This window comes from Centroberyx gerrardi, chromosome 14 (assembly GCF_048128805.1).
Source record: "Centroberyx gerrardi isolate f3 chromosome 14, fCenGer3.hap1.cur.20231027, whole genome shotgun sequence".
Lineage (NCBI taxonomy): Eukaryota > Metazoa > Chordata > Actinopteri > Beryciformes > Berycidae > Centroberyx > Centroberyx gerrardi.
In genome coordinates this window covers 15,098,204-15,117,692 of record NC_136010.1, presented here as the reverse complement: position 1 = coordinate 15,117,692, position 19,489 = coordinate 15,098,204, and the positions used below count along the sequence as shown (strand labels likewise).

The following is a 19,489-nucleotide window of genomic DNA, read 5'->3' as shown; positions in this document are numbered from 1 at the left end:
ACAAACAAAGAGGATATTAATATTGACAATAAATCATTCTCAGACAGGTCACCACTAATGAGTTTGTACAGGATGAAGGGTACTGATTGCTTCCGTGTGTTGCTAAGTAGTTGTTAGATATTTGGCACAGAGTCTGTGAGTCACCTGGTCCAAACTTTGTTAGCAAATTTTGTTGAGAAAATATTGATTAATCCGTAGTTGTCTGAATTATCTGAATTTTAAAGGAAGACCCTGCAATATTATCTATTTTGCTGCAGTCCAGTGTTTTATGGTCATACTTGAATTTATCAAATATCACAATCTGACCTGTGATAAACACGGTTGGCTAAGAGGAACACACGCACCAATTTGCAAGCAAAAATTAAATGACATCACTATTATCAATTGGCCTTCAGCAGTTTGATAGATAAGTTATCTTCAGGTCACATTCAAAAGCTCATTATCTGAATAGAGAAGCAAAAGTATATATTTAATTTAAAAAAAAAAGCTTCACTCCAGCTTCACTCCGGTGTGGTAAATGCAGGTGCAAAGGACGACCTAACCTCTGAAGCAGCTTGGATAAACAGATAATATGATCACCTGTGTGAAAGCTCATCCTAACTAGGCCTAGACTGAAGCAGCAGCCTCTGTCCTGAGTCAACAGCAATGCTCTACCCAAACCAATTAAAAATTTCTCCTGCTCAAGCATTTTAATACTCGATAACCTTTCAGTTTGAGTTTCCCCGAGTAGACAGAGAAATGGGAGGAATCTCCTAATTGCCAGTCTCCTCAGGCTCATTACTTTGATATAAACAGCTTTTAGCTGGCAGATCACACATCTCCAGTCCCGGTTTACTGTGGCATTTCTAAAGGCAGCAGATAGCAAAATGACTGCTGCTCAACCTCTGCCTAACTATCCATATTTCCGGCATCAGCATGCTGAATTAGAATATTGCTTGTTGTGAGACAATACATCTGCCAAAAGACAACGGGGATGGCTTCTGTAATCCTCCTTAAGTGGACCAAACATAAAAATGGAGATCCCCAGGATGGCCTGACTGATGCTTAAGGGGTTTGCGCTATCCTGTTAAAGTGAAACGTGGCCTGGTGTCGTTAGTGTGGAGCAGCCGGTGTTGTGGGTCTCCCAGGGACAACACTAAAGCTCCGTTTCAGCACAGAGATTCCACTTTGGTTCTTTAGGGCTTGAGAAAGCTTAAGAGTATGACACTGCACATCCAGGCTACTGTTTTGGGAAACTGTAATACTGTACAATATCTAATCCTGAATGGAGTATTAGCAGCACCTTTCAGTTCCGGGGGCAGTATGTTTACAGGAATCATAGACAGATATTAATTCCGGAAAGAAAAAGAAAATTAAACCTCATAAGATGTTGGGAACTTAAGTCTCATGAAAATGCATTTCCTCCATTATGACAAAAGCCTTGCGGGCTTGTGTGAAGCAATATAATGGTATAACAGGCTTGGATAGAGACATATTGTAGGTCACAGCAGTCAATAATACAGACAGAGACCGCAGGAGCCACTGATGAAGATAAGAAGCATTTGGAGCAGCTCCCATCCTCGGAGGGAGAGCACCAGAGCTGAACACGCTGCGAGGACACGACTGCCCTAAAGGCTGCAGACTGGTTGTGCAGTGGAGGCTAAATTATTGAATGCCTGCAGAATACCTCGTCAGTCAGTCACTCAGCCGGTCGGTAGTCAGGCTGGCAGACGAGATGAAAATGCCAGTGCCATATCTGTACTTCCAGAGTACTACGCTGTGGGTCGGACCGTCTTCACCTGTCACTGGGAGGCCCTCTGTGGACATGAAAGACTTCTCTACTCAAACAGTGGGTTTAAAGAGGAGCTGTACGTCTGCCTCGGTTAGTGAAATGTGATGTGAGACAGATAAATGTCAGGATCTCAGAGAAGAGAGTGTTTTACTCCAACTTGCCAAAGTCTTTTTTTTTATATGTATATATATATATATATATATATATATATATATATATAGAACCGACAAAGGTTGTACAGTAAAAACTTTTGGCTGCCACTTACGGTCCAGAAGGTGAAGAGCACATGTATTATTTTGGATGAAATATACAGAACTTCCACTCACAGTGTAACTGACGTGCTGGATCGTGACATGAAAATTTGAAGCCACATCTCATTCCCTTCACTATGAACCCACAGCGTAATGTGCATCCTGACCCCCTAACCCGGTGCTCCACATTTCTCTGTTTGGTTAATACATTAAAGATAGCGTAATGATGATGATGGTTAAATTCATCAGGCTCTTGGAAGTTCTCTGCTGTGCCATGGGTCATGTACTGCATTAACTGCTTCAATTATTCATCCCCAGTGCCCTGGGTTCTTAAAATGCACTCCAGGGCGAGGGATCCTGGCATTGCCATTTGCTTGGCCAAATACGTCCAACAACTCCCTTGAAAATTAGAGTGGCTCTTGATGGATTCACCCCCCCCACCCGCTCGACACCCTCCGCACCCAAGCCTCCGGGGGATCCATAATGCTCCAATTATATTTATCACCTCCAGAGTTGAAAGGCAGACCGGCCCCCCTCCACTCTCTCCCCTGCACACGTGGGAGCAAACAAAAATGGATTGACATTCCTATTCTGGATGTGTGTGCCCTTCCATATCCCGCATGCCATTCCACCGCTGGCTCGCCACTCGGCAGTGTGGAGAGATCATGCAGAAGCATTGTGCTCTATTTTACTGTGGTTGTCCAAAAGCAGACGCATCAGGCTTCCTCCCCAGTCCACTCCTACTACTAATAAATACGGGTGCTGTATTTTTGTCATTTTTATCACAGCTCAGACGAGATATAAGAAAACACGGTGTTGGCAACTTGCAGCAATCAATTCCAGAGTGATGTTTTGTGGGAGGTTTTCCTCAAATGCGCTTGCATGAGTCTTTTTATCAAAAGGGAAAACTAAACTCCATCGCTCTGGCCTGAATCCAGACAGACACGGAAAAATACAAACAAGATTAATCTTTGCCAGCTCCACCTGAAGCCAGAAGGAAGGTGCACAATGGAAGATAGCCCAAACAAGGGAGAGAGAGAGAAGAGCAAAAAACAGAAGGGATCGATACGAGCTGACCATCACTCCAGTCTCAGCTTGGGGTAATGGGCAGCCATATTGCATTAGGCCGCTGGATGGTTCTCCTTGAAGTGGTGAAGCGAGAATCCTACTAATGCATCTGACATTTCACTGCAACCAAACAGGGCAGCCACAAAAAAACATCTCAAAGCATCATGGATCAACTCACAAGGCAAGCTGCATCTACATCTAAGCAACTGTGCTGCTGCTCTACAGTTTCGCAGTTTCTTCTATGTAGTGTTGCGTTTGCTATCTTAGCTCACAGCACACTTTTTTTTCCAGATGCTTTGTTTCCATAGTCAGTACGAGGTTTGCTTCTTATTCAATTCAATCCATTGCAGTCAGTTCTGGTGCAAAACCACTGCCTTTGATCCTGTGAATGTACAGTTATGCTATTACATAATGAATGCTTTTATTAAAGATATGATGCCTTGGGTGCTGGAGCTTTTCTTTGGATGAAATAATTCCCATTTGATTTGTATATGAATGCAAAATATTGCTCAGTGACTGCAGCTCAGTAGCACAGGATGAGTCAACAACAACAATGTCCTATAATTTAATACTCCTTCATCTGCAGCTGTTCTAGAGTCATAACAATATCAGTGTTGGGTTTACTGCTCCTCTGCTAAGGAAAAAAAAAACATCAGTGGAAAATGCATCTGAGAAAACAAGCTGGTTGCAGCAGAACACACTGTGTGCATCAGAGGACGTAACAAGATGAATTGAAACCTCTAAAATAAGCCTTAAATCAGGAGTTTTCCTAATTCCCTTTCGTTCTTACACAGGCTACTCTTCCAGCTGTCCTCTGCCAACGCAAACTATGCAGCCACAAACAGCTTCTTAAAGTTTTAATGAGTGATTAAACTGGACATGAACGCGCACAGATAAAATATTCATGTCTGCTGGACTTCTGATCAGTGCCTGTGGGATATCATTAGCTTTCCTCATTTTAGAGGTTTGCTCACATTGGTTTATTCGAAGAGACAGAGATAGGAGTCAGTCACTGCAGATTTACGGGAAATGGATTGGGATCTATAGAGGTCAGGGTGAGAATCAGGAAAAAACCTTGGTTCCGCTGGTGTGCCTCTATTGCTGGAGGAGCGCTATCATGGATCATGGAGGGTAATTTTCCAGCCCAGGTGATGAAACAAGGCAATCCACCGTCACAATGATGGAAATGGAATGGGAAGTTCTCAGCACACAGCGATTGCCAACACTTTTAAAACCTTCCTGCAATCTTCCAGCATGTTCGTCCAAAGACATACAGTGTGCTGTAGATCATGCATTACTACTGTTGCAGCTACTGCAGGTTTCTCTTTCTAAAAATGTGGTGAAGTGAAACTGAAAAGGCATCTTGTAAAACAAAACGTGTGTCTCCCTAATGACCAGTTGCCAGTCCATTGTCTCTGCTTTCTGTTGGCCGAGGAGAACAAAATTAGAAGTTTTCAAATAATTCCCCTGGTGGATGTGCATGCAGCAAAGACTTCTACAATGGTTACATCTGAAGAATACAGCGTCATGGGTGCAGGTCAAGCTCGTGTCATGGCACCCTCTCCACATGCCATCTCTCTCTCTCTCTCTCTCTCTCTCTCCACCTTTCTGGTCACACTCCACTATTCACCAGGGCACTAAAGCACGAATTAAGTTGCCAAACAGATCAATAATTCATCCATCCACAGCAATAATTCATTCAGCTAAAATGAATCAGAAGTTGCAAAACTGGTCTCCCTCTGGGTGACCTCACCGTGCAAGTCTTACAAGTGTGTGATTAAACCACACTACACGCCTCTGTTCAGTCCCCGTCACTGATCCCAGCTCCTCACCTGCTTCCTTGGAGAGCTGTGTGAAGGCCTCCACGCCCTTCTCCCCATAGCTTCCCTCTGAGGCGATGGTGGAGACGTAGCTCCAGCCCAAGGCGCGGATGATGTCCACCATGGCCTGGGCCTGGAACGAGTCTGGGGGAACCACCCGCGAGAAGAAGTCGTAGCGCCTGTCATCACTCAACTCCGGGGCCGTCGACGCATAGCTGATCTGTGGGATCTTGGAGAGAGGGAGGGAAAGGGAGGGTTTACTCATGTGTTTGTGGTGCATCATTGCTGTTGGTTGCTACGGTGACTGTTCTGACAAATCACTTCTAACTTTTCCGTTCTAAGTATCGCTGATTCTTCTGATGTTTGATGAGCTTACACCCCTGAAGCGCCTGAAGTTTGAACCTCTGCAGCACAAAATGGCTGTCAAACATCAAAAGGAATGTCAAAAGGAATACTGATAAGTGAAAACCATTTGGAGCTAAAAGTCTGTATTTCCGCATCGTATCCTCTCTTGAAACTTTGCAGTGATTGAATAGTGGGCATGCAGATAACTCTAAAGAGTAAAGCAGAAGGATATACACCAGACACTATTTAGAAAGATGCAAGTTGATCAATTTTCCTAATGTTCGGGGATCCCCTTAATAGCGTGCAGTTATTCTACATCCCCCATGAATTTCTTAGTATCATGTGGGTGGGTTTTTCCATAAGAGAACCAAAACCTCCACGCAGATGAATATGTCATAAAAATATGATAGTATGCAGGATAAAAGTAACACTAGGCCCTATAGCTACTTCAATCTGCATGCACAGTTTGCTCACCTATGAGCTGTAATAACTTATAAATCATCCATGAATCATTTATAAAGTAAACCTTCATGGGGCTGATGGAGGGTTTTGGCATTAGGTTGTTTACCCTGGTGCCTCTGATAAAGACTTCCCCCGCTGTGACACCATCCTAAACATCTCATCAGCACCTCAGTCTGAGGTTGCAGCCCTCCTCCCGCCTCCAAACTGCAATCACACACGGTGGAATGACTGTCCAGGATCAAAATGGCTATACCTACCATCAGTCAGGTGGATGCACCGGCGGGGACATACATTGCTTTCTTTCGAATCTGGTGCATTACCCCATCACACAGTCTAATCTAAGCACTATATGAATGCCATCCATTTCTATTAGAGTGATCAAAAGCGGCCGGACACTGGGGAAACACAGGAATGAGGACACAGCAGCTCACTGATGGGATTCTAGAGCACCGCTTCAAACTCGCAGAGTGTGAGTTATAGCTTTGACCCACAACTCAAAGGGGGTCAACTGCATAAAGCCGACAAATTGAGGAGCAGAGGAAGGGGTCAAGCTCAAGACGACTTAATATGTTTCAAATAGCCGAAAAGTAACCAACTAAAAAATCAGTTTCTGTAACGCAATTAAACAAATTCGCAGAAGGGAATTCTGCCAGATGTCACAAGTTAAACCACTTCAGCTCTGCCTGAATTGAGTGTACTGGGTCAAAGTGGGAGTAAAGCAAAGTAATGGGAAAACGACAGCGACAGCCATTTGCATTTAAAAACACCCTCCCACCTTTCCCAAAAAAGTGAAGCAGGCGGCTGCATGTATCTATTTGGAACGTTTGATAGGAGATCTACCTCAACAATGCTGGTGTTGTAATGCTATGTGTCTAACTCTCAAACAGTCTCATAGATTTGTTGAGTCACATCCTATCTTTGCTCTGGCTGGGTTGGAGAGCTGCTTCAACATTTGTTTCTCCTGAGCTTTTTGCTGCAGGGGAACCATTTAAGATGGCTGTCTTTTACTTTGTCCCCGGCTCACAGCCTATTGATACAATTCCTCCGCTCACAGTCCTTATTCTCTAGGAATCTACTCTGACTTGCAGTACAATCATTCACTTTTTCAGCCTGTGCTTTTTAATTACTGCTTTGACCTCCATGTAACAAAAGGGCTAAACCTTAATTGAGAAAATGCAGAGGTGCAGGGATTAAACCTCCCGAAAATTACGATACATGGAGATGCTGACTATATAAACAGATAGTGATTAGAATCTAATACCTTTGCATTTTTCTCTCTGGCAGCTAATGGACTACAAATTAAGTGGGATGTGAGTTAGTAATTTAAAGCTTCTGTATGAAATAAATGGACTAAATTAAAATCTTCTGAAACTTGATTATGTCTTCCTCAGTAGATTATAAGCACTAAAGGTTAACTTTTCCACTTTTGGTCACAGTTGCTTGATTGATTTCCATAACTGTATCAATTAAATAAGCTCCTGCTGCAACAAATTCCATCAGATTTGAATTTCCTCAGTGAACCTGATGCAGTGACAATGAGGCTGGGGGGAGGGGATATTTTATCAACTGTTGTGTACACCATCTCCTTTAAATAATTTGTTTGGAGTGAGTAAAGGATTATTTTCTATTAATCCCTAATCTCTATTAGGAATACGGCCTTTTTCGCGGTTGCACTTGAAGCTGAAGTCTGAAATCCTCTTTTTTTTATTAAGTTGCAGACACTTTGCTTTTGAGTCTGCTACCTGTGAAATACGCTGTCACACATGTCCGCATGTCCTATTCTCCAATGGCAACAAGGTGGAGTGATGACTGCCCTGCCTGCTAGCAGTCTACATCAACAATAATTAGAATGACCATGAACTGAACATGTGAAATTGAATTCAGCAGGCCAAGAAAAAAAGATTAACAATGCCCCCTTTCAATATTACAATTACCCAAAGCTGATGTCTGGCGCCTGTCATCTGCTGTATGGATCAAAGTTAGGATTGCTAAGGGTAATCGCCTGGCTTGCTCTTAAATGTATCTGCGCTGACAGAATCGATGGGAGGAAAACACAGAGGTCTGTTACAGGGGACACTGTTTTATTGATTTACCACCACAAAGTGCTGCCACCCTCCCTGAATAAGAATCTGATGCTGAAGTCTAAAGAGGTTTGAGAAAAAAGACGAGAGAGAGAGGGAAAGGGGGAGGGGGTAATCTGCTTACTGACATTAAATGAGAATTTCAACCTGGGTGTTTAAGAGGAGAGGTGACTAAGCGAGGTTGTGTAAAGGTTAGACACGTTCACAGTAAGTGGGAATGCTGGGTGAAGTTAATTAGGGTGCCCTGGCCTTTCCTTTGCAATTTCACGTACAGCAGCAGCACCACAAGCAGCATGGGCAGCTCCGAAGCAAGGTGAAGGGCTGTAATGTTGGTGCTGCCACTGTCCGGCTAATGTGCAGGTGAGAATTCAGGAGAGCTGAGAATAATACGACCAGACATGGCGAGCTGTTGTGGTCTGTTCTGCATTTCCTCTCGTATGTTTGATGCAAAAGGAAATGTTATTTGCAAAAAACTAGGTAGCATATGGCAACAACATGACTCTCAGTCGGGGTAATGGCAACCATCTATCCTTGCCATCTGAGAGGGAGGCAGATTTCAGTTTGCAGATATGAAGAGACAGACTGTCTCCGTTCAACATACACTCCATAAGTTCTTCATCAAAAACCATCCTTTACCTCGTCAGATGGCTTGAAATGGTTTTCTATACTTGGGCGTAAACATAACACCTAATTTGAAAGACTTAATTTCAGCTAATTACACACCCCTGATAACAAAAATTAAGCAGGATTTAACCAATTGATCATCTTTATCAACCTGTCTTTGGCAGGATAAACGTGATTCGTATGAACATCCTTCCCAGGTTGAATTACCTGTTGCAGAACCTCGCCATTCACCTGCACACCCTCATTTTTTCAGAAACTCAATGATATTATATCCAAATATATCTGGAATAACAAGAAACCAAGAGTGAGATTCAGTAAAATGGTAAAACCCAAAGACTTGGAAGGTGCCTCCTTGCCCAATTTTCAGCTATATTATTGATCGGCACAGATAAAGCAGATGATAAGCTGCAGCCTGGACAGACGTGACTCTCACTGGGTCGGAATCGAATCTATACTTTGTCATCCGAAGTCCTTGAAATCTCTACCATTTATTCGTGGGTTAGATGAAATTCAATATCCAGCCACTACACAATATACAATACAGCTCTGGCTGGGAGAGGTGTAAAGAGAGTCTTGAAACTCCCAGCCCATATATCACTCTGGTCCCCGATCATCCATAACCCAGACTTTCCGCGTCAGCTGAGATGTATTGGGCTTATGGACTGGAAACTCAATAGAATAATTAATATATCATCCCTCTTTAATGAGGATATACTGAAAACATGTCAACAACTTAGAGAAAATTTCCATCTGCCCGATACGGATTTCGAGTATCTCCAACTCAGGCATTTTCTAGAAGGAAGGGAAATTACAGTTTAAAGGCACTGAAATAGAAAGTTTGTTGACATCCCCATCCAGTAGGAGAGGTCTGATATCTACTACATGTTAGCCAATACAGGCTCCTCATATGAATGACTGATACAGGTCTGGGAAGAGGATATTGGGGATAAATTCAGTGAAGAGAACTGGGATATAATCTGTGAAAAGATTAACCCTAAATACATGTTTTTTGGAGCTGTGACAAGATCCAATCCTTCTGGAAAGGCATCTACTCACACATTCAGAAGATGTCTGACTGGACCTTTGACCTTACTCCGAATCTATACCCATTGCATCATGACAACAATGTAGCATTTGATGACTTCTCAATACCGCCATATAGCTTGCAAAGAAATCCGAATACCTTATTCAGCAAAGCACAAATAATGCGTTTCACCCTAATTTTTTTTTTTTCCTTCTGAATTTTTTCAATATTATTCAGATGTTTTAATAACATGCCTATAATTGCAGAGAAAACATTGAACTGTGTATAAATTGACTGGTTTCTCTCATTGAACTCAGAAGAAAAGGAGGCGGAGTTGTTCATAGCACAAGGTGGTTCATAATGAAGGTGTTTATAATTGACTGTTTGGTCTCCCCCAGTGTTCATGCAGGTCTTACTAGAATATAGACTATGATAATTTATGGCTGTGCTTAAAAAAAGCCTCTAGGTTGCCATTTTTATACCTCATTATTATTGATGTAATTGTAAAACCAAGACTTTAATGCTTTGATATCTCAACAATAGCAATGGCAATGATTTCAAGGGTTACAAAACGAAGAATGTGGTTGTCTAAACCACTCCCACTTCTGGTTTAAGCCCCACCGACTTGTGGATTTATACAAATACAAATACGAATACCAATAATTTGGTTGGTAAACAAATACAGATATAAATACAAACAGTAACATCTCTGAACACTCCTGATGTTCCATCTGTGAGGATTCGGTTAAAACAAGCCTCCGATCTTTTACCCCTGGAGAGGCTGCAGAGATCTGAGAAATTTTGGAAGACACGGCCCCCTCTATGGTCTAGAAAGTCAGTCTGTGTACCTGGAACTTTGTATGTGAAACTGCATTATTATTATCATGCCTTTTTTTGTTTTGGTTTATTTATTTCTTCTTGTTTGGTTTTGTCTTTCTCCTTTTCTGATTTTTTTTCTGTATGTACATTCACGAGTCTGTTTGTTGTTCATCCTAAAATGCAATAAACATATAATAAAAAAAACAACTATCCTTTACAAAAACCAAACACCATCTATCAAACACAGAGCTTTTCCCCAAAAAAACTCTGAGCAGTCACCCTTAGCAGAGTTTCTCTGGCAAAAGTTAGCCATCATCCAGTCTGGGTTTGGTATCCATTAATCTTAGAGTAATTCACAAAAACATAGCTGCAAATAAACTGCTAACTGTGAGTGGCAGAGCTGAAATGTCTCCCATGAATGGATTTAACTGGAGTGAGGGTAGCCAGGCAGCTCCTATTGCAGGAATCCCTGTGCCTCTATTTGCTGCATGATTAGCTTCTAAGTATATCTTGACATCAGTCAGCTCCAATAGGCTGTTTGCAACAATCTCCACGGTGACGGCGGAACTGACAGCGGGTTCCGACAGACCCAACTCTAACCCCATGCTGCCTGTGGACGAACGCCAATGCACAGATTGTCCTCATGACACTGTGACAATGACACACACACACACACACACACACACACACCAACTGCACCATGATCCTATGATGTGGCCAAGGAGCCATTTTGAAAGCAATTCATAATCTGCTCACCCAAACCATAACGGAATAAATATTTGCTCATAAAATATCCCTTGTCAGAGGATTTATTTGTGGCTCTACCGCTCAGTGTTGTAAAACAGCAACGGTCAATATCCTATAAACAAAATAATGCAGTAAGATAAACAGGCCCATAAAGATATTGAACAGTTATCAAGTTTTACATCTATCCTGCTAAATCGAGGCACTAAAGCTCTGTGGCACGGAGGGATCAGGCAGCCGGCGGTTTGTATTCAGACAGCGGTGCCATTTGTCAGCGGGGCAGAGGTAATGACTGTGTCCATACATGCAACCTCAGGCTGGGCTTTGGTAATCTCACCACACCAGAGCATGGCATTGCCAGCACAGCCAGTGGAGGGTGGGAGCGAGGGAGGGAGAAATGGACAGCTTTCCCTCCCTCTCTCTGTCACTCTCTCCCCCTCTCTTCCTGCCCATCTGTGTCTCTCACTCTCACTCAAACTCCCCTTTTGTGAAGGCTGCGTTTCATCATTCTGCTCTCACACAACCTGTGACTCTCGGTCTCTTTCTCTCTCCTTCTCCGCCCCTCTGTGTGTTTCGGCCCCTTTGGAGTGAGACAGTGAGTTTCATCTCCCTGCGTGTCTCTCCCTCCCTCCCTGTCATCTGTCTGCATGCAGACACTCCCACACAGATGATCAGCAGACACATCCTGCCCAGAGAGGTCCTAGGGCTGCCAGTTTCCCTAAGCCAAGACAATCTGCCCTCAGTCATTCACACGCACGCCAGCCAACTTTCCTCTCCTCCCTGTCCTTCGTCTGTCTCTCTCTCTTCTCCTTTATCTTCTCCCCCGTTTCTCATTCTCCTCCTATTCACTCTCCCCTAAGCTCACACTTTCTTCCTCCCCTCCTCACCAAAGCCAGCCTCCCAGCTCTTTCCCCCCCTCCTTTTCTCCACCATTTTCCAGCTAGTTATCCTAAAAGGAGCCGGTCTCTGTCAACCTCAGATAGTATTTAGCTAGTTTAGGCTTCTGTTTACTGTATTTTGCAGCGGCTTTCTCGCTCGGGTCTTCTAAACATGAATCTCCTCTTCTCAAACACCCCACCGTGTCAGAATTGCCTACACTGCTGAACTCGCCTTGGTGTTACATGGTAGCAAGGTAGGCTTTCATAATCCTTTATCTAACGCGACCTTCCACCGTCTCCTTCTTTCCGCCCACTTCTCTCTCTCCCAGTCGATTCGCTCACCCTCCGTCTCACCCCCCTCGCTCCTTGCCAGTCCCCTGGGCTGCTCGGGGCTCTGCGCTGGGCCCGAGCTCTTGCATGGCTGCCCCGCCAGAGTGTATTTTAAGACACCCAGCATGTTTCTCCACGGGTATAGAGGCTAGGTATGACTCACAAATCAGATATTTGACCAGGAGAGCCACACAGTAGAGTAGAGCCGAGGCGTGGGAGGAAAGTGTGGATAGCTCACAAAGGGAACCTGACCGACCTCCATCTTTCCATCTGGTAAACAGACTGCTATTCCAACCCTATTGGTGTTTCAAAGAAATAAACGTGTCCCAACACCAGCAAGCTCTCAAAGCATCACCGGAGAAGATGCTGCATTGAGGAGAGGCTGTAGTGTAAAGCTCAATATGTATCACAATGCAGTGTAAAGGTGCAGCAGCGCTGTAACAAATACATGTCACAAATGGAGCCTACTGACTTAGGGATCTTGCCTTTCAAACTGCCGTGACAGTCGGGCCTTTATGCTGTCACTCTCGAGAGTTATTTTGTAGAGATACAGTATCTCTTCAAGTCATTCTGCAAAGCCTCTTTTGACTTAGGCTTCACACAAAGCGAGGCCCTGCAGAGAACAATGCAGTTCAGCAGAGCAGCCTTGATCATGGTGGCTGTGCTGTGTGCTCTCTCCAGGTGCGACGGAGACTCGACTCACAGCAAGAATAAAACATAGCCTGCAGGTTTATGACTAAGTGTTATCAAATGTATTCCTTTATATCCACAGGGTATCACATTACAGATAGTTCTATTGATTTTTCCTGACTACAGACTGCAAAGTGCACTGGACGCAGCTTTCTTTTCTCTGCAGTGTTCTTTATAGCCCGACTGATAACTTCATTTTTTCTCTGAATAATATGAAATATTAATAAAAAAACAAAAAAATACTGAACCTCTCTGCATTCCATTATACCTTAGGTGAGAGAAAAACAATACAATTCTTGCATGAGAGAAAACAAAATAAAAACACTTATCGGATACATATGAATGTGTTTCTGTTTGTGTTGTGGGTGCGTTTCTGTGCATGTGTGTGTGTGTGTGCGTGTCTGTGTGTGTCTGTGTGTGCGTGCGACATCCTACATCTCGCAGAGGCTGGGCGACACAGCGTAACGCTTGCTCTGCCTCATTGTGCTGCCCGGTCTTTGTCTGGCCCTGACAGATTATTTGCCAAGGAGCAGGCATAGGTGCATGTGTTACCCACCTGCACCTGAAGCGTGGAGGGCTTGACACATTCATTGTCTGTCTCCAGTCCTGCACCTGCAACACCCTGACCTGCATCCCAATGATTCTCTCTCTACTGCCCCCCCCCCCATCTCTCTCTCTCTCTCTCTTCAGAGTCGACAGAGCACCATCACCAGGCCCATTTCTCCCCTAATAGCGCAGACAAAAGTGGGCGAGCCTCCCCGATCTTATCTCTCCCCTCCGTCTGCTCCTCACAGAGCATTCTTTAGCAGGGCCATGTAATTACGTCCTGATCGCAGCACTGGCAAATATCACAGATACCCTATTCCTTCTGTTGGTGCCTCTGAGCCCCTTGCTTGCTACCACGCACTTCAGATGTATGTATCAGAATAGAACAGAGCGGTTTAATAGGCACTTATCAGCTCGCCTGGCTGTGCCTGCAGTGTTGCCTTGAACCTCACCCAGAGTCGGGAAGATTACACTTATCTTATCAGTGACACCTGCAAATTATTCACAACTCTCCCCACCCCCCGGAATCCACTGGCAACCCCTATGGATCTGTCTGTCAGACAAGTCGAAAAAATACGCACAAGAATATGCTGTTGACTACACATTCCTTCAAAAGTTCCACCACCATATTTGAATTGCAAAAACTGATATGATGTCTACTTTCTTGGTTTGACAGTCGGGTATGTACTGTGCGGTGGCTGTGATGATCTTCATGGGGGGTGTGGAGAGATAAATGTTCCCAGTAATTTACACAGAGCTGATACTCGTTTTACTTTTACACTTTTTTTTTTTAGTTTACAAAGTTGACATCCTAACTGCTGCATTCTGAATGAGTTGGACGCCTGAGATTGACTTTTAACTCTCTGAAGTTCTCTAAACTTTGGAACAAAATGACTGAGGAAATATGATTAAGATACAAACTATGATTAAGATACAAACATGCATTTAACTGATAACTTCTTTTTGCTCTCATTATGCTGTGGTAGTATTGTAAATGAAGTTGGCAGTCCAGTATGGTTTTTGAATTTTGCTGAGAAGACCTTAATGAGCTAAGGGCATTAATGAAGTCAGCCACACAAATCTTCCCTATCTTTCTTTCATTCACAGCACAAATGTGTTACACTATTATTATCATTATTATTACAAACATTCAGAAAACAGTATTATAGTGCTATGTGCGTTTAAGCAGTGAGGATAGAGAGAAAGGTTGCTGCTGTAGCATCCAATGACCCTGAGTAAAGCTAATAAAAGTCTCTGGCCACTTTGTTATCTTCCCTGTGACACTTCACACAGATGAGAATGATCCTGTGTCCAGTCGGCCTGGCCGCCCATGGCCTCTCCATTCTGCTGTGCGCTGCTGGTGTAGTACATCACCGATGCATCTGACCTGCTACTCCTGTCACACTGGCTCTGCCTCACAGCCAGCACAATGGACAATTGTCCTTTCAGTGAATGCAAGAAGCTTTTTTCCAGCTTTTTTTTCCCTTTTACTGAATAACCTGCCAACTCAGGAAGAACTGGACACAGTCTTCTGGTTAGAGTTGTACACGTACTCCGAGATCATGATTCATCGGAGCAAGTGTCTCGACTAATGGACCGAGATGATTTATGTGGAATGTGTTTTTGTGACACGCACATTTCACATAGCTTCCACTGGTAGTGAGATAACCGTCAGGAGGTTGCACACTGACATGTATTTCAGAGCCAGAACCAGAGATGCGCAACAAATGCCAGATCAGACAATTACCCTCAGAGAAGTTAACCAACTGAAACAGGAATGAGCTCAGTCCAATACAATGGAACTGTCACACACCTATATTGAAGGGGCATCTTTATTTACTGCTACAGCAGAAACAGGCGTCTTCTCAAACCAGCATGTGTGGATCTCAAATCTGCTAATTACAGAATCTGTCTAATGAACTAAAATCACCTGAACCAAATTCCTCACAAATAAAAACAGTAGAACCTACAGTGCCTGAACTTGACTTTCAAACTGGTCGGTTCACTGATCATCCAAAATGAACAACATGTGTTGTGATGCAATTAATGGTGCAATACTGGAAGATCATTATGTGAGCCAGGCAATTACTAAGTATTTAATATGCAAATTATGTTGAAGAGACATTTTATATGTACACGCATGTTTCATATTTTGAAGATACTCTAGCTTTTGATTTCAAAGTTATAACAGTCATCCAAAATGTCAATGTAAATGATGAAAGGGTTCAAATAAAGAAACTTTACTATAGTGATAATATACTGTAGAATCTACATGTATTAAATACCTAAATGTCATGAATCACTGAAGCGCTAAACTCACTCCAGTCTGTACAGAAAACTGCATAAAGGGCTTGTAGTGAACTAGTTTATGGGGATACAGGCTGTGCCAAGCCATTTTAGGCTGTGAACATTCAAGTGATTCCATTTAAATCTTTTGTCTTTCATTTATTGTTCATGATCTACAAGTATTTTCTGGTGTCACATTAGAAAACACAACCTCTGGGCAAATGTTCCTCCAAATAAAGAAGCTGTAATGTGCTTCTAACAGCGCACACAAACCGGAAAACTCAGCTCTCATATCCTGCTCGCACACTGAGACTACAGAAATATTGGCACCCCGACAAAACACACACACACACGCATGCACATGCACACACATAAACAGGTTTAAGCATGAGACCAACAGTTGTAGTGAAAATGCTAAATTGAAATGATGAAGATTATGTATGATGGGGATGTTACAATAGCAAGAATGATCTTGAAACAAAAAATTATTAAGCCCTCCTAAATATTCTATACATTTTAGAATTGCATTCACTGGCAGGAAAATGAGAAAGACATTTCATTGGGCGATGCAACATTCCGATGTTTTCGTTTCCCCACAAGTGAGTAGATTTACTGGCACCTGCCACATTTGATTGGCTTTCGACCCCCAGGTAAAGAGCACAAGACAACTGCGGACATAATCCATTGATAAATTACAGGCTATTGATCCCGGTAGCCTCATTCAGGTCAACCCATGAGTGCACCAACACTGATAAGGCTGTTAAAAAACACTATATTCTGTCATCGATAGCTGCTATCCAGTAGTCAATTACAGTTTAAGCAACCCCATTTGAAAGGGAATAGCTTTCCTAATTTGCAAAATGTCAATTGTGATTGAGTTCTTCCCCTAATCAATGTAACTGTCACACGCAGGCTTTTGAGAGAGCTCTTGAAATCCTACAGGATTTGCATCTGAAAACAGTAATCCTGTCAACTGATTTCTTATGTATGCTCTTGCTGCTGCGGCACAGTGTACTTTACAAGCTCAAAAGAACAGAGACACGCAGACACAGACACACTCGCACACCACTCACACACCACTGCAAAGCTTGGGCAGAAGGAGAAGCACACTCTCTAGCCATCATTTCAAAAGGAATACAGCCAAAAGCAAATTTAAGCTAATCAAATTCCAAAGCTGTAATCTCATCAGTTTTCACATGTAAAATCAACAGGTCTTTTAGCATAACTACCTGGGGTTGGCGGTACTGTAATAATTCAGTAAAAAGGCTTGCCTTGTGTAGTTTGATATTATGCTTATATATTACTATCTATTGGTGGCAACCATTCTGACAGCCTCAGGGCCTGCTGTAATAACACAACTGAAGGACAAGGAATGAATCCCAATGACAGTTTATTATGTATGGGCCCTTACCGCTCTAAGACACACAAACACACACACACACACACGCACAAATGCAGAGACACACACAGACACATAAGCACATACACACACGTGAGCGCACACATATGTTGAAGTTAGCGTTAAAGTTCATATTTTATTTTGTTGCTTTAAAGCTCTACTTACAGCTTCTCAATAATACACTACACCAGTGGGTGACTGCGTCTTGTTTTTCCTCGACTGCAGCTCAAGCTGGGTGTGTGTTAGCTATCCACCCATGGCTTGCTGCTCTTCAGTGGCTTGCCTATCTGCATTAGAGTCCTCTCATGGACGTTCAGTCTAAACAGCCCCGCGTCACCCAGCCTCCAGGGACAGCAAGCCATCCATGTGAGCAGCGCGCTTTCCTCTTAGTTAGGAATCCAGCAAACTGCAAAAAGTGTCTGGTGTTTATATGCATGTTTTTATGTGTGTGGGTGCAGGTGTTTGTCCTGCATGTGTGCATATGTGCATGTGTGTGGCGTGCATGTAAGCTGGAGGATCGGGAAAACTGAAAATGGAGGTATCTATGTGTGCAACTTGACTCTAAAGCTCTTTTTTTCCCCTCCTTTTTTTGCCCCCTCTGCTCTTCAATTGCAACGTCTTTCATGCGTTGAGAGGGAATTCTCCCTGACAAGTAGTTCCACAGGATTAGCCTATGTGGAAGATGATTTCTGAGGTGCCATGTATAAAAGAGAGGCAGATGTGGGAGGTGGGGGTGGGGGGGGGATGAGCCAGGAGCTTCCAGAAGATTCAAAAAGAAAAACACAGAACCAGAGCCAGAGAGGAACCACTAAACATGCCTCTCCTTCCATGTGGCAGACACTTTTTTTGTGATCCAAACAGTCAGCTGTTTGGTTCACACACACCAAAGGCAGCCTTTAAATTCATTTAACGAATTTACCAGAATGTCAAACGGTGTTTTGAGAAGAGGGGAGTTTGCCTGGGCAAAACAGATTATACTTAAAAGGCTAATTTTGATTGATCTAAAAAGACATTATGCCCAGATGATGTTTTCTGCGGTGAAAACTGACTGCAATTTAATGATACAGCGCCGTGCTCTTATGCCGTTTGAAAGTGAAGTCTACTTTGTTTGTGTGACTCAGGCTCCGTCCTGAATTTTGCAGTGATGTTGACACAATCTACAATGAAGCCTATGATAATGACTTCCTGCCCAGATTGGTTCATTCCCTGGTGGAGCAACAGGGACATTTTTCCTTCTGGAGGGATGAGTGAGAGGCCTACCACCAGCCAGCAGAGACCTCCTCATGCTCCTCCACTCATCCCCGTAAGAGGATTGGACGTAATGGGGTTTCCTCTTCTCTAGCTCCTTCTGCTCACCACATAAAACTGCACAAAACTTCCAACCAAGTCTACGAGCGCTATCCCTGTCACATTTTACGGTCAAACTGACAATGAGGCTAGAAGAAAAGGCTGGTGTGACCTCAATGTGAGCTGAGTTAAGCTTTTAAGCAGGTGCCCTCTTCCCCCCAATGTAGTAGGAGAAAATGGGGGTAATGACCCGACTGGGAGAGTCAACAGTGCCTCCCGCCATCATCCCAGAACCCCCACCACACACACACACACACACACACACACACACACACTGCACACCCCCTTCCCCCTCTCCATGTATAAATGAGGGATGGCACCTTATTAAATCATTGAATCTACTGTATATTTACCAGCTACAAGTAGATTCATGGCACAAACAAAACAGAACACACATGAGGACAAATGAGGTATGAAGTAAGAATGCACAGGGTGTGTTTTCATTGAGAAACATTTATTCACATATAGCACCCTATTATGTAGCTGAATAATGAAGTGCACCTTCCCCCGGCCCTGTGGGAATAGCGCAGACCTAACACCAGGCGTACGTGGTTTCTCATTCTCCCTGTGGCAGGCGTCTGACCTAATGACCTCATGTCACGGGCAATGACAACCGGTTTGACACGGGGATATTTTATTCATTGTATTAATATTGCATCAGTCACCCACACTGCATTGTGTACTGTGTCTGTGCGTGTGCAAATACATACAGTGCCTGCTCTTCTGAACATGAGTACAACACAATATTCACAATATTCTTTCCCAAAAAAGGCCAAAAAGGGTGCAAATTTGTTAAATCCTACATTTGACATGTTTTTGTGTCCTAACAGGGCGTGATTTTCATTTTAATTATTGCCTCTGCAGGTATGAATACAGTTTCTCTCCACTAATTTGACACATTTCTCTAAGCTAACACAGCCATCGAAGCAGACTCCCATTTTGCAAAATTAAGTGCTGTTTTCTTTTTGGTTAACATTTTTATAGAAATCAAATACTGACATAAA

The 19,489-nt window shown here is 43.3% G+C and overlaps 1 protein-coding gene across 2 annotated transcripts in view; it reads right to left on the bottom strand.

Annotated features, from left to right (window-relative positions):
* The window catches only part of LOC139928276 (metabotropic glutamate receptor 7-like), a 50,094-nt gene that overhangs the window by 25,160 nt on the left and 5,445 nt on the right, over positions 1–19,489 (bottom strand). For both annotated transcript variants that reach the window (XM_071920753.2, XM_071920755.2), the window contains exon 2: positions 4,923–5,139. In XM_071920753.2, the coding sequence (XP_071776854.2) occupies positions 4,923–5,139 (217 nt within the window). The remainder of the gene's footprint in view (positions 1–4,922; positions 5,140–19,489) is intronic.